Source organism: Mus pahari, chromosome 12, assembly GCF_900095145.1.
Source record: "Mus pahari chromosome 12, PAHARI_EIJ_v1.1, whole genome shotgun sequence".
Taxonomy (NCBI): domain Eukaryota; kingdom Metazoa; phylum Chordata; class Mammalia; order Rodentia; family Muridae; genus Mus; species Mus pahari.
The window spans coordinates 66013328-66029959 of NC_034601.1; the positions used below are offsets into that span (position 1 = coordinate 66013328).

The following is a 16632-nucleotide window of genomic DNA, read 5'->3' on the forward strand; positions in this document are numbered from 1 at the left end:
CATACAGTGAGCACTGCCTTTAAGCACTTATAATGTGGCTATACATCTGGTGGCATCGATTTCACATTTTAACCAAAAGAAACACAAAATTGTATGCAGAATGCATTAATTTGCTTTTTTTTTAAAAAAAGAAATGAACTGAAGTGATGTGCCTACATCCTCTAATATGTACTGTACATGTATTAGAAAGATGAACAAGATATTGCAATTGAGCTCATTTTCAAGAGTAGCTGAGTATGCCCTAAGAATAAGTTGCTTCTTTAACTATTTGCTAGAATTTCTAGAGTTCATTTTTTTGTTTCCTTGGAGAACTCCATGTTATAGTCTGACTTAATGAGTTGGAGAGATTAATTATGGTTATTCAAAACTGCTATTTTTTAAAAGCTGTAATATAAATACAGATCTCTTGAAACACCTTGATTTTTATTTTGCTCATTGTAATTCTAAGATGGGTTAATTACAATGGCAAGTAAAGTTCATTCTAAATAAAACTTTAATAATATTTTTAAAGCAAGTTAGTACATCTTTGCTACCACCATACTTTATTACATACTTTGTCTAGACTTAAACCCCCTTCTTTTGACCCCTGCTTTAGTCAATAGTATCCATCTTTCTGCTTCTTAAAATTGACTCAATATCTGTTGTTTCAAGACTTTGCCAACACCATCATTCCTTCGATCTTCCTAATTCTACACCCCCAACTGAAAACCATCTAACAGGATTGGTTACACCAGCATTATCCAACCTAACTTACAGTACAGAAAACTCCCTTCACATTCAATCTTTTCTTCATGTCATGAGGAGTAGAGATTTGTGCTTATCACCAAATAAAATCGCAGTGCAAAATTTAAACATAAAAAGTTACACAATTAAAAGTTAATATATGGCACCACAGCCCATTAATTCACATATAGTACAACAGACCAATCAGAACAGACAATAATATCAACAGAGTTAAAAAGAGTGAGCTTGCATAGCAATGCACAAAAGAAATTATATACAGAGGAAAATCCTTTTCTTCCTGGAGGGTGAGTTTTGTTTTCTTTCTTTTTCTTATATACTCCTGACAAGAAAGAGTTAAGGTGGGTGGTGTAAGTAAGAGAAGAACACAAGAAAATAACTGTGGAATATGTGTGGCTGTGTGTCTTTACATTGCATTTACAGTTTTTTTTAATAGTACATAAATAAAGAAATTGTTCATTGCACTGTTAAATGTTATCACTTCCATGAGTGTGGACCTGATGGTCCTCAGAGCATCTTTGTATATCCCCTCTCAGTTACTCTGCAAAAGAGAAGAAAATGTTATAAATATAGCTTTCTCGTATGTTAAATATTCCTCTCTCTTGACTAGCAATAAAATCGAAGCATATAGAGATTCTCAGCTATTTATGGCATTTGTGAGTTTAAATAACTTCCTTTGAAGTTTATTACCAGGAAGCTCGCAGACATGGGATGCACAGGGAGGTTTCCTTAAAGAACTTACCAGCCTACAGATACCACAAAGTAAATTACAAAAGAGTCAAAATGCACGGGAGCCAAAACAGAAGTTATAAACAAACCATGAGAGCAAACATAGCAGCAGTCAATGGTAGTGATTCAGATTCATATGGAACACTACAGTTTTATAAGTAGTTTTCCGTCATCACAGGATGAACTAGCTCACAACACTGATGTGAATTCACTAGTCAACTGACATTTCACATATGTAAGCAGATTTATTAAGAATTTGCAAATGTCTTATTTTTATAATGTAAGAATAAAATAACTAACTCAAGTAAAAGGAGCTTTTAGAAAAGCTTCATAAAAGTTACTAAGAGGGGTAAGAACATATAATTTCTTCTTTTTTTAATCTCAGAACTAAGACATCGATAGTACATCCAGCTGCAATCATAAGTAACCAAAATTCTCAACTGGGCAATTTGCTTCCTTTTCTTTACTGCAGTCAGTTATAAAGGGTGAAGCACCCTTTGCCAAATAGATTGTATGTTACTTGTAAGTATTAAAACTAATTACCTACATTAAAAGAATTTTATATACTTTAAACCAACTTAAAATATCAATTAAATATTTGCATCATGGACTGTTTTAAACAGTTATCTCTTAAACTTATGGCCAATCTTGAGCGAAATAATTGAATTTGTTTTTCTTAGTGGCTATAAAATTTTATCACTCAGAGTATTTAATATAGCGATCCCATCAGCCCAATATTCTTTTTCAATCACAAAGACCTTTGAAAGGATTCAAAAAACTTACACAATTCACCTGTAAACTGTCCTTGACTATTTGAGCCCACATATCCAATGTCAAGAAGGTCATTGGCATTCCTCTGGTGGCTGCCCCTCAGCACGTCGGCCTTCCGAGGGCCAGTGGACCCTTTAGAGGAGGATGTTCCAGATGAGCTGTGCCCCCCAGGAGATGGGAAGCTGGGCTTGCTGTAGGGCACCAGGGACTCCTCTGAAAAAGAAAACAAACCTTAGAAGACTGAATTGAATGGCAGCACAGGTGCCAAACACAAACCCAGGTTTTAGAGGTAATTTCATTATTTCATTTTCCAGCAAAATGGGAAGTCGGAAGCTGAATCTTTTCTGGATATTAAAAGGAATTTGCACACGCAGGCACCTTTTTCCTACAACACACACTCAATAGTCTAAATCAAAAGAGATCTTGGGATAAGTACAACATAGTATTTGCAAGGCTTAAAGTCATTGCAATGGAGATCTGCTGAAGAGAACCATAGTTTGCTTAACAAAAACAATGTCTGAGAATTATTTTTGGAGGTCAGTGAAGCTCAATTTAATTTTTCCCATTAAGACCAAAGAAAATTATTTCTTAGACTATGGAAATATTTTCTCAATCAGCTTAGATATAGAATTAGTAATAGGTTATATAGATATAGAATTAGATTAGAATATAGATAGACATTAAATAAGCTTCCTAAATTTTTGATATTTCTTGAGCCAGAAATCCATTGTGTGAAAAGTTCCATGTTTCATTAAAAGAGAACAAAACACTAAAGGTACTTATGTTCCTTTTAGATAGCATCTCTCCAAAATAGTGTTATAATCCACATGCAGATCTGTGCTTCTCTTTATCCCAGAGATTTTCTATGTCTCATCTCTGGTATACCCACTATCGTTTCTTGCAGTATTCTGGATATATGTCGTGATTAAGTGAATACAACCTGCTGATTGAATCTATCATTTCACTCCTTGGATATTATTTAATTAGACAGGGCACATTGTGTTTTTTAAAAGCTGGTAACCTTCCAAAACATCTCAGTAGATCTAGATATTGCCATTGTCATGCCTGGTCCTTTGATGAAATAAACCTTCTAAGAATTTAACATCACATGTTGACATGATGTAGTTAAGAAAAATGTATGAGGTGAGAACAAACCTAGTCATGACAGATACAAATGAATATAGACTCTATAAGGGGATGCTGTTTTGAAGTGTGTCTGTGTGTTTACGTCCAGTAGACACTAAGCAAGGGTGAATGCTCCCCAAACCATAGATCTATGCAACAGACTTACTTCTCTACCAAATAATATTGAAACAGGAATTATGAAGTTTATATTATGAAACTTCCAGGAAATTTTTTCTTATAAATAAGAGATCTTCCCATCCAAATGTTAACACTGAATTTCATTTAGTCATGTAAAGAACATACGAGCTCAATTTCATCTTTTCTAATTTTAGGATGCCTGATTGTGCATCTCTCTGCAGTTTTGTGATCTGAATTAATTCTCCTTTTTTTTTTTTTTTTTTGAAAGATGTTAACTCCCTTTCAAGTGACTGACTACTTCAATCAATCAGTTTCAAGTTGATATTAAGTTGACGAAGAATGAGAAATTTAGTGTTCTTGGAAAAAAAAAGTACCTCAGTATAGATATTAAAGGATAAAAACATTGAGCTGTTTTCTGAGCACTCCAGATGTCTCCTGGGGGCTTCTAAGTTCAAAGACCTTCTACAAGGTTAACTTGTGGAATAGGTCTCCACTGACTGTGTGCTGTTAAGCTTTTGAAGAATTTCAGTTTAAACTTATTTGGGGTGAACTCAGATGCCCTTAAACAGTTGCCATTCCTAATACACCTGGTAGGAAAAACAATAAGTGATAACAGTCACACTTTGTTGGGACTGTGCAGCACACACCTGATCCAACCCCTTGTTTGTGTGGGGCTTTCCGAGTTTCTTCTTGGCGTTCTGTAGAGTTTATCCAGTCCTGGGTTTGACGCTGCCACTCTAGAACAGTTTTAGCTGGACAATCCAATGAGCTCTTTGTGTCTTCTAAGTTGGCTGCTTGTTGTCTCTCTAGAGAGCTTCCTTTTCTCTCTGTTGAGTTTTCCACGTTACCAGAGTGCTGGCTCAGTCCTATCTGCTGCCTTAAACCCTGACCTGGTGGGGGATCTGGTGGTGGGGGAAGATCTAAAAATTTTGAATAACGTTTAGAATGAACTAAGATTTAATGAAAAAAATTACAAGTATAAGTTCAAGTTGGAAAAAAAAATGAGAAAAACAAAAAACAAAAACAAAAGCAAAAACTCCCCCAAAACTGAAAAACCCTTGCCCTCTCACAAATATCATCCATGCAAAAGATTGTGGAAAATAAAAGTCAATTAATGGCTATTCAAAATGCATGTTATTGATCTGTCTTCTATCTTCTTGCCATCTTGTCTTTGAGATTAAAATCGACTCTTTTCATACATCTGTTCAACAGGGATCATATATTCATCAGCAAACTAAGGGCTGGCATTCAAGGTAAAGGACAGTTTGTGGTTTATATTCAATCTCCCCCTTTTCAAGGGAAAATAGTGTGAGGGGAAAGAAATCACTACAGATTCTAGCAGCTGTGCTAGTAAACACCATGGAGAAGAGTAGTGCTCTTAAAGATCTCCATAGGAAAGATTATGCTCTGTAAATAAGGGACCGTAGGCCATATCATGCACAGTATATGACTTCTGCACTAGTGTGTACCACACTGAGCAACAGTCACAGGGTTAAGCTAACATTATTAAATGCAATTAACATTTGTCTGATGACTGATTCTGCCTGTCCGTTTCATGAGTTAGCTAATGAGTTACAACTAATACATTATAATCTTCCCTTGTATTAATTTGAACAAGTAATAACTAATACCCAGGGCACAGATTGAATGTGCTGTGGGGTGAGTAGTGTAGACAGTGTATTGTGGAAATTTGAGATGGACTTGATAAGTTTTAGAAAGAACTTTTTAGAGGTGATTCGACAAGTCCAGAGTGGTGTAATTGTAATCTGAAAGAGCTTTTAAAATTAAGCTTTTGAAATGAAGAAAACATAAAAGTTGAAGATGAGCTAAATTTTCATCTTCCTTTCCTAACTTTTCAGATATTTATCTTTATATTTTGAATGTCTTTAATTATGAGATCTTATATTTTATATATTTCTATTATTATTTCTAATATGACATGCTTAAGGACTTTGCATTCTTCTAACCATTCATTTTTTTCATTAACATCTGAGTTTTTTTTTTTTTTTTTACAAACTATTGTAAATTTCATGGCTCATCCTTGGATTAGACAATTATATTGTTTATTTATAAAACTTATACATCATGCAGTATACATTTATTAAACGAATTAAGGATATTCTACTCAATGTGGGCAATTATTTCTCATTCCTTTTTTTATAAACATGTTTTTCTTTTTAATAATATTGGTTGAAATTAGAAAAGTAAAACTAAATATTTTGTACACAAGAAGCCAATTACCTTTTTAAAAAGCTCAATTGTTCGCTTTAACAAGATTTATCCTTTGTTTTATGAGCAAAATTTTATCTGCCATTGGAAGGAATTTACTGGTTTATTGAGCACATGCTCTCGGCATTCCACATTGAAGCAGTGTTCTTCTTAGCTCTTATGAGTGTTCTCATTTTAGATTAAGAGCTGCTAATCATTGATGAGAAAGGGGATGCTGTCTGGTTGAATAGGATTGCATTTGGACCATTTCTTCCAAAATGAAGATCTAATGCAATAATATGCTATCTATTTGCATGGTAATCTAATGGGTTTGGTGTTTCTTTTACATTTGATACTGGTTTCCTTTGCTGTGTGTTTTGTGAATGCAAATTAATTATTTCATTTGAGATATTGGGCTTAGTCTGTCAGTGAGGGGAAAGGATTGTATTGAATTCTAAAATAACATATCTTGTCATTGATTTTTATTCACCATCTGAGCTGTTTAATTTCTAGAATGGCCAAAATGGCATTTGCTTATGGCAGCTAAAATTCTGATGCCTATTTAATTTGACTTGAAATTATATAGCTTGGTAATTGTATAATATCCTTGGAGATTTTATCTTCTAAGAATAAAGGATATTGCATGCACATTGAAATAAACTGGAAAGGGATGGAATTACAAATGACTATGGAAAAAATAAAACTATATAATCCAATGCATTTACTTAAATTAAATTTATTATTCAATTCTTTGTGGAATTATTTCAAGTAAGCCAATTCACTAGAGTATCTCACTGGCCCACTGTGGGTTAGCTATTGTCAGTCCATGACAGTCCAATGACATAGGTACCTTATTATTCTCATTTATTTTTCAGGTAAGTGAATGTGGGCTGATGGGGGATGGATGAGGGTGGAGTAAAAAGCAATCAAGCATCTCCAGTCTGAACCTTTCTTTTCCTAAGCTCATGTAATTGTGCCCACAGTAACCAGCCCAGCTCAGAAGTCTACACTTAATACTTCAACACAGCTTTGCAACATCCCATGAAGACTTTTGGTTCTATGGCTGTGTTTATCCTTGTGTTCAGGTAGAGTTCCGGTCTACACCTTTGCCCAAACTATGAAATTGTCTTTGAATCTCTCTTTGTGGCATACATTAACTTATATTTTCAGATCCAGTTGTTTCCATCTCCAATATCTTACCTTTCTTATTGCTTGCTTTCACTGATCCACTGAGGGTGCCATGAAGCACCCCTATTTATTATTTCTGTGATCTCCAACTGTCTCTATTTTTATACTTTTGGGCCATTTATTCTTGCCTATACAAAATCTAGACTGACATTTTTGAATTAAAAAATATAATATCATGCCACTCTTTTACCTTAAAAATACAAAATATACTAACATGACTTCAAAGACACACACACACACACACACACACACACACCCTTCCAGGGATTTTCTCCTACTACAGGTCCTTAAACAATTGCTACTTTCTTAGTTGAATAGCGTCATATTTCATCTTTTTTTTTCTATCTGCTCTAGTTATAGTCTTGCTTTCCTTTAAAAAAAAATGTCAAATATACACCAGCCTTTTAACATCTGGTATCAGCCCCTAGATTGAACTTTCCTTGAATGTAAACATTGTTCTTTTACTTATATTCTTCCTGCCTTTTATCGTATGTCTTGTTGTTGTTGAGGCTTTCCTTGATAACCCTACATTAAAACATTACCTCCAAAATACTTTACAATTTCTGTTCTTTCTTCTCTCCATAACAAGAAACACCATCAGAGTACTTTATATTATCACTTATGCATTTATATTGGTCGGAACCTCTGTTTTTTGACTGGAATATAAGGTCCAGGAGACTGAGGGATAATATCTATAATATATGCTCACTAAATATTTAAACAGAGGAACCAACGAGCTCATGAAATTTCAGAAAGCTATATTGTGGCATATCTAGACAAGAAATCTCTGTCTAAACTGGGAGTTACAGACGAGGTAAGAGACAATACAGTGTGAGAGAACATAATCTCTGGAGAACTCCTTAAGGGGGAACTGTCTACCATCCTTGGTCCAGAATTGGTCGGGGTATTTCTTTCAAGGATCGATGACTTGGATTCTACAACCCCTGCTTAGATGAGATATTCCATAAAAGAAACAAGAAAGTCTGTAAATGTGTATGGGCTTTTACATTGCTTTTGGGAAAAAAACAAAAAACAAAAAACCTGATATTTCTCATTATTCCAAATTCTTCTCACTGGACACAGAGAACATTACTTCCTTTCCTCAGAAGGTACCTTGACACAAGGAGGCAGTAATATTGACAATGACCCATGAAAAGTGGCATGTGCATCTTACTGTTAGGACATTCTTCTATCAACAATGATCTGTCACTCTATATTCAGAATCCACAAAGCGCAATGTTAACACTGGTGGAAGTGAGGGCCAGAGAGAATGGTGTGTGTGTGTGTGTGTGTGTGTGTGTGTGTGTGTGTGTGTGTGTGTGTATAATGTGCCTGCTCTGCAAGCATGAAGACCTGAATCCTCCGGCACCCACATATAAAACAAAGGCAGGTGCTATGATGAGCACCTACAATACCAGTCCTAGTCGGAACAGACAAGAATTGGAGCTTGCTAGAAAACTAGAGCAGACAATTTGTGAGCTCAGGGAACAGTGAGAATTCCTATCTCTAAAAGCACAAAATAGAGGAGTTAACTGCTAGTTTACATACATGAGGCAAGTTCACAGACATGTGTGTCCCTCAATATATATGAATGAACATAAATATCTATACACAGACATACACAGAAAACACAATTGCACACACCCACACCCACACACCCACACACACACACACACACCACACATACATATAGAGTGATGGTATCCCTATCTCCCCAAATCCTAAAGCCTTGTGTGAATAACTACTTAAAGGACAGCCACCTGACCTTGAAAGATGATTGTGTCAAGGAGAATAAAGCCATTATTGTCCTAAGATGTTGAGGTTAAATATTTGAGAAAACACCCAACAATAATTACCTTAATTAATGTGCTCACAAAGACTATCATAAACCATAATATAAAAGTTTTAGTGTAAAACTCTTGTACAGTAAATGCTACTAAACAATGATCTTCTAAAACAGATAGATTTGATTAAGAATAATTATTAATATTTTTGTTTAAAATGAAAATATCTGTGAGAGAAATTTATATGTTGAAAGAGTAAGATCAACACTAAAAATTACTTAAAGTAATCAATTAATCCTCAGATTATTTGAACCAGAAAGAACATTGTAAGCAATTGTTTTGTTCTTTTTGTGATTCCCAAGATGTCCAATTTTAGGCCTGTGTTAACACCTGTATCCTTAACATTCATGCTACATGGAAACAATTACCAAAGAAACAGAGTATGCAGGAAAAATGTGGAAACCCAAGAGATATTAAAACAAACATGTTTGATGTTTGAGTCTTAGCATGATGAGATTTACAGAAAATACAAAGTTGGCAGCTGGATTCTGTCCCATAAAAATAAGAATCAAAACCATGACTGTTTTTCAGCTAAGGTTTTCCCATATCCTTGTAAGTCTGAGGCCCAAGGACTTTCCAATCTGAGTTACAGAAATGCACAGAAAGAGAATTGTACCTCTGATAATTACATCAGAACCAGCAGGCCATGTTTTAGAATATTTCCAAAGGGTTCTAACCTTCACCTTGGCTAGGTTAATCCCCTTGATGTTCAGTAAAATGTTCTCATGATAAATTTAGGAGGTCATAAGGAGGTGTTTTTGAGAAGTGGGGAGGAATTTTTCTTTGCATCTAAAGTTACAGAGAATACTTAAAATATATTAAATTATAGAGCATCAAAACGGAGGCCTATAATAAACATGAAAATTGAGTTGAAAATATTGTAACTAAGATTACTCTGTAAGAATAATAAAATAGAATTATTACTGTATATGTATGTCTTCCAGTAATATTTCTTCCTGAAGAGAGTAGTATTTAATGAAATGTTCAAAAATTAGATACTATGCATAAATAAAATGATTTAAATAAAACACTGTTGCTCACATTAGTTCATCTGTCAATAAAGTTTTATTGACAATCATTCACAGTAATGTTTGGAGTCTTGATTTCTTGTGACCCTGTCAAATAAGTTGAACTATTATACTAATGACTCAGTATCTCAAGTATTTGGATTATATATGTGCCAACAAGCCAGTTTATGGGTTTTGGTTAACCAATCTAGAGCTACATTTCTAAGGTAGACAAACATTCTATACCCTGAGCCACTCCCACAGTTACAGTTTTAAATTTGTTTTTTCCATAGGTATACTCACATAACTAGGAGTGGATTTACAGCATAAACCCTATGCTCCTGAAAGTCAAAAGTATTTACAATTTGGACATTAAGTGAAAAACAAATATTAGCCTTTCTTATGGGCAGAATTGTTATGCCTCTACCATTCACACACTAAAGTTAATCCTATTGACTATTGGTATAACATTGGGAGTTGAGACCCCTTGTGGTTATTAGGTAATGAAGTTAGCTCAGGCCCTTTATAAAGAATACCAGAGAAACCTGTTCTACCACTTGAGGTTACCAAAAGAAGCCACAGCCTGCAGCCATAAAGGGCCCTATTAATGGACACCAAAACTTGCACTTCCTAGACTTTAAAACTAAGAAATAAAGTTTCTCTTTTTCATTATTTTCACTATTTATAAGATTATGATCATATATTGCAACACCAGGGAGAAAGAAAGCCTTTTCATCAAGAGACTATGGCTGCCTACTAGCTCTGAAATTCGTGAACCCAAAACTTAATCAATCCTTGGCCTTCTCAAAATAAAATAAAATAAAATAGCCCCAATGATTGTTGGTGTTCTCTCCAAGTGTACCTGTGCTAACAGTTTCCTTCCTGTGCTTAGAATGAGATGCTGGAGATCTTTAGAAGAGCTAAAACTTAGGAAAGTAGAATTGCAGATCTTTCTTGAGGCATGATGATGATGATGATGATGATGATGATGATGAATTTTACATGATTTTTAAAAAGTGTGTTTTCTTTAAAGATGGCATGTGACCAAGTATCTGAACAAGCAGGCATTGAGACATCGCCTTATCTACAATACCTCCTATACTGAAAGTTAGTGAGAACATGGAGAGTTTTTCATGAGGAGAGGAATTTCAGATGAGTAACCTACCATCTGGCATCCCTTCCCTCCGATGAGGTAACACTGGCTGTGGGTCCATCCGCCCTCCCTTATGTTTTTTCGTGGGCCGAGGCCTCTGGCTTTGATTCTGGGCAGCACTGGTGTTACTGTCCGAAGAAAATGGGCTGGTGGGCCGCTGCCTTTGAGAGGAGGTAAAGGCTTTTCCTGAAACGAAAACCAAGGGAATGGACATAGAGAACGCCACTGTAATACTTTATGTTTGTCTTGCCTCATGTCTCTGCTCTTACTACATTCCCTAGTGAATGTACCCACAGATGCTATGTGAAGGTACAAAACCCTGCTGCATGTCTGCACAGAATGCATGACCTGTTGCACATAATTCCCCCAGTTTTTAATAAGCTAAGAAGACCCCATCCAACAAAAACATTTCAAGCGAATGAGCCTGAAATAAATCCACCAACCCAAAGCTCCCCATTGCTTGATCATAGTTTTATTCACTCTTAACAATATTGGTAATTCTTTCATAAATCTATGCAAATGCATGCCACATTTACTTTTCAAAATAAGAAAAAAGATTTTTTTTGTCTTTTTGTTTTTGTTTTTTTTTTAAAAATTGAATTGTGTACTGTTTTAGTTGAATAGTCAAGTTTCACTCTTAGAATCCTAAACACTGTTTTGGAGTCATAACATTTAAAACTTTACACAAAAGGTCTGCTAAGATGCATAAATAAAATTGACCTTACCACTTAATGTTCATACACAATGAAGTCTACCTTTCAGCAGGATTAAGATCAGTGCAGAAGGTAGCAGGTTACAGTCTTAGTGTATAAACCAAAATGTGATATATGTTTTCTGAACAATATTACCCTATTTAACAGTCCGCATTCTACATTTTAAAATGAAATACATTCTTTTTCTTTTTGATGGCTTAGAATATGTACATGGAATTTATTCTGGGAAAGGGGTTGGCGAATCCATTTTCTACAATGAATTATTTTAATACTAAGTTTATTACTGTAAGAGAGGACTGGTTTATGTACATGTATTTATTCTCTTGTGCATATTTTCACTTCATATAAAATTATCATATGTAGTTACACGTTCCTGAGTCAGTGTGACGATTTTGCTTGATGCTTTATTAGCGATTAGCATACATGGTGCTGGTGCACTTATGTCTTTTAATTTATTATCTCCCTTGCACCCTCTCCCTTCTTTGCCTATAGCAAATGCCACAAAAAGCACTCAGGCAACATAAAGATTCTGACTTATGCCTTGGGCAGCAAGAAAATTCAAATAACCAGGTTTATCACAACATATTTTAGTTTGGCGGCTATATAAAATTAAACCTTGGCAATGCCCGAGATAGGCTTACATTTGGTTTGAAGAATATTTAATGCACGTTAGAGAGAAAAAATGATGGGGAAACTTACAACAATATCTAAGACATAATTTTATAACCTGAACATATAGCAAGGTTCAAAGTCTTTTTTCTTTACCATTTGAGTGCCATTAAAATGGAAGCATGCATTTGATACTTCATTAGTTGATTTTGTTAAGACATCATAGTAAATGTGAATATTATCTTCCTATTGTATGCAGCTAAGAAGTATACAAATATAGGGGCATATACATCATGCCAAAGCTGTTGTTTTCCCCTCCCCAAACCTCATTTACTTGTACATTACCAGAGTTAATCGCACATATCTTTCCTCACCCTGTGGCATGAGATGCATGTAATAATTATGCAATTTGACTTTGATGCTATTATTAAGCTCTTTGAAATCAAAATGAATTTACGTTAAAAGAGCAGTACACCTATAGGTATCTTACTAAACTCACAACTGTCTTTGATGTATCTTTAGCTAGCATCCTTTAAAACAAATAGTAAATTACTGTATTAAAAATCTTAGTCAAACAATTAGGACCATCAGCCAAATGAGCTGTTAGATAGTCTGAGACCCATTCACCGCATGCTGAGGAACCCTTTCCAGAAAGTGCCTCTGCAGAAAGAAATGGGGGAGAGCAAGGTAGTGGAGATAAAAGAGGAATCATTCTAATCACCAGGTTCATTATTGATTTTGTGAGGAATTTGCAATGTGTGAGTTACTGAAAGTTTAATGACAATCTTAGTTGCAGCTATTTCTTTTTAATATGAAAAGGAAACACACTGCAGTTAACCAGCAGAGCCATAAGAAAGAAGAAAAAGAAAGGCTAGAAGAGATGCAAGGTAGTGAGTAGGAGCCTATTTTTGGCTCCAAAATATGAGCATCAAAAGAGAGTGCTGGTAACAGAGCATCCAACCAACTGTGTTCATGCATATTTTAAAAAGTCTGCAGTTAGGTTCACTGAGAGGAAAGGACAGAAGGAAAGGTCATCGTCTGGAGGACAGGATTATCTCATGCAAAGAGTGTTGACTTGGAGTCTACCAACCTGTTCTCGTAAGACTGGTTCCATCCAGCCTAAAGCCAGCTTTATCTGCTGCTGCCACCAATGCTTTTGCAAAGCTGCCGCTGGCAAAGATGGAGCCATCTGAGGAGCTACCTACACTAGATCTATGACTAGAAAAGTTACGATCCTCATCAGATGCAGAGCCCCATCCATTTACCATTGAACCTAAAAACAAATGTAGTGGTCCAGTAAGTTGTCTATATCAGATATCTCATCTGCTGTAACACAGTGCAAAATGACCGAGCGGGCGGTTTCATTTCCTCGCAGTTTATTTTCAAGTTTCATTGTGAGTTCTTTGTCCCGCCATCATCTATGTCTCCAACATTCTAAGTAAGAGAGAACTAAGACTATTAAAAATCTGTATCTGTTTGAATCTCATTGACAAAACACATTATCACTTGGTTCAGTTCTTACATTGATTAAATTATCACATGATCATTTTCCTCACAGGTTTTGCTACGTTTATTCAACTTGCTGTGCATCAAGGAAGAGTAATTGGACTGAAGCAAGTCAGTGTTTTTAAAAGAAGAAATTGGTTCCTTTAAAGTTAATCCAGACTCCATCAATTATATCAAGAATTTCAACTAAAAGTTCTTCATAAAACTATAAAAACCCATATATAAAATGGCTAAACAATATCAAATTTAAAAAGACAATATCAAATCAACATGGACCATAAAGAAAACTACAATTTTGCTGAATTTTTATTTATGACAATGTTATTATACATTCTTTAATTTTTAATTAGCTTAATAGCTCCGGTTTTTTGAATGCTAAATGTTCCTTTAAAAGTAATATAAAAAATATCATGAGCATAAGGTAGATTTTTCTGCAAAATGAAACATGGTGTTAGTGGAAAAAATTACAACTTTATGTGTAAATAACTTTCCTTACAAAATGCTTTGAAGATACTACAAGTAACATTTTCTTCAGTTTCTACAAAGCCAGTTTTCAATTTAAAAAAAAAAAAACAACAAAATCACTGTGAGGATTAAACCAACTATTTACTATAATTAATATGATATTTACTTGAGTTGTTATATGATTATTTCATAATACAATTAACCACCAAGTAGAGCTTACCCTAATATATTTAGAAAGGAGACACAAACATGTGTTTAGGAAATCTGTTTTAGACTTCCTAAATAATACAAATACATATTTATGAGAAATAGGTGAAGAAATAAGAGAAATATGCTAGAGTTTTTGCTTTATTCTCATCCTTTTAAAAGAATGGTATCGATAAGAGTTTGAAGTATTTAAAACATTAGTGAATGGGTCAGTGACACAGACATCATGTTCCTTTTCACGACAGAGAAAAGGAGACTTGGAAGGAGTATGATAATCTGAGATGTTAAAATAGAGTTAGGAGGAACAGAGAGAGGCAGTCTGGACTCTAGTTGAAAAAGCACAAGGACACGGTCTTTACATTCCAGACAAGTCTGCTTGACACAGACCACTGCAAGGGAGCTAAGAGCTAAGAGACACCATCAACAAAGCCTCCTCGGACAGGATTCTGAGCTGTTGGCTAAAGATCACTGCCAAGGACCAATAGGGCACGATGAGAGAAGAAGCAAGGCTGCCACCCTTTGCCACAGGGAAGAAGGAAAAATCCAAAGCTGTTCAGTGAGAGGTCACCAAAGACTGTAGAACTTCAGCTGAGAGTAGACTTCGGGAGCCTGAATTCTCGTTCCCATTCCTTCTGCGGGCTGTTTCAGGGTTCTAAAAGACATGCCCTTCTTCTCTCCCACGGGCTTCCTGTTTTAAGTCTCTAACTTGTCTCTTTCTGGTGTCTCCTGTCTTCCTTATCATTGTCTAAATGTCTTTCTCAAGAACTTACTTAGATTTCTCCGTTTAAAGATTTCATCATCATCACAGTCACAACCTTGGTATGCTTCTGAGTCACTGGGACCTCATACGACGGAGTCCTGTCAGTCTCTGCAGTATCGTAGTCACAGAGCACTGTCTCCCACCACATAAGCATACTTTGCCACTTGCTACCACCTCTGATTTCTGGTAGCTAAAAAAGTCTTGGCTCTTTGTTGCCTTTGTTATGTTTCACCTTCAATCTGCTATTATCTTAGACTCTTTGTTGCAGAAATACTATGGAAAAATAGAGTTCGTAGGTTTCATCCCTTGACTGTAATGTTGCATATACATTCCCTAAGAAGTAGACTTTTATTGTTTTCCATTCTCACATATGTTATACAGGGGTACTAAAGTACTAAAATTGAATAAAGATTGACATACTGGATAATATACATTTAGCATTTTCATTCTTCATTGTAAATTTTATGCATTGGTCTATCTGATGTATAATGTCTTAGCAATGACCTTATTTTACCTTCAAAAGAATATCTCTAGACATTCCTAGAAAATTTAGTTTATTTATTTATTAAATAACATATAATACTAGTGAATTCTTGTTAAGTAATTAGACACAGGGAAAATAATGATGTAATCGTCTCATAACATAAAAATGGTAACAATATAGTTTTTAGTATATAATGGAATGCATCTTATGTAATAATATGTAATAAGATACATATATAATGGTATATATAATATCATGCTTTGCTACATTCTGTAGTAATCATTTACAGTGTTTTTATTCAAGGTAAAATGATGAATTTACTTTAAGTCATAATTTAGTTTTGTTTGTGGTTCTTAGTCATACTTACTCATATTAATACATTTAGTCTAACATTTTGTTCTTTCAATTTTTCCCCCAGCTCAAAAACCTTGAGTGTGTTGCATTTGTGCCTGCTCCCTGGCTCCACCCTGGTGATCTAGCCTATCAACAATTTAGTCTCACATCCTGTAAAATGCAGAGGGGAATGTCCCATGTCTCAGCACCATCACTATATAAATCACTATATAAATGGCATTCTGAGCAGCCTCCTGATAGAAAACCACCTTTTCTCTTTCCTCTCAAATGAGCCTGCTTTATCTCCTCACAACAGCAAGTCCTTTGTGTCAACATCCATGCCTATGTTTGCTACACCCTAAAAAAACAAAAAAACAAAAACAAAAAACAAAAAAACTGCCAGTGTCTTTGACTTTCTATCTATCCTTAATGCTTTCTGACATGTCCTTTAAAAATCTCTTGTTTTCTCCACAAAGTTCTTCCTTGACATATTTCCACCCTTTCTCTTGGAAGAATGAGAAGCTGAGTACTGCCAAGGCCAGGCTTCCCATGACTGACAGACAGGTTAGAAACCTGAGTTGCTGTTTTTCTTTATTTATTTATCTATTTATCTATCTATCTATCTATCTATCTATCTATCTATCTATCTAT

The 16632-nt window shown here is 35.0% G+C and overlaps 1 protein-coding gene across 13 annotated transcripts in view; it reads right to left on the reverse strand.

Moving 5' to 3' along the window:
* Nucleotides 1–294: 294 nt before the first annotated feature.
* Robo2 (roundabout guidance receptor 2) overlaps nt 295–16632 on the reverse strand; it is a 1496637-nt gene continuing 1480299 nt past the window's right edge. For 5 of the 13 annotated variants that reach the window (XM_029544828.1, XM_029544826.1, XM_029544830.1 and 2 more), the window contains 5 exons: nt 13317–13499; nt 10917–11090; nt 4152–4424; nt 2254–2454; nt 295–1282 (listed from right to left, as the gene is read on the reverse strand). In XM_029544828.1, the coding sequence (XP_029400688.1) occupies nt 1281–1282; nt 2254–2454; nt 4152–4424; nt 10917–11090; nt 13317–13499 (833 nt within the window). In that variant the 3' untranslated portion in view covers nt 295–1280. The remainder of the gene's footprint in view (nt 1283–2253; nt 2455–4151; nt 4425–10916; nt 11091–13316; nt 13500–16632) is intronic. The other 8 variants (XM_029544835.1, XM_029544833.1, XM_021209675.2 and 5 more) reach the window with 4 other exon arrangements.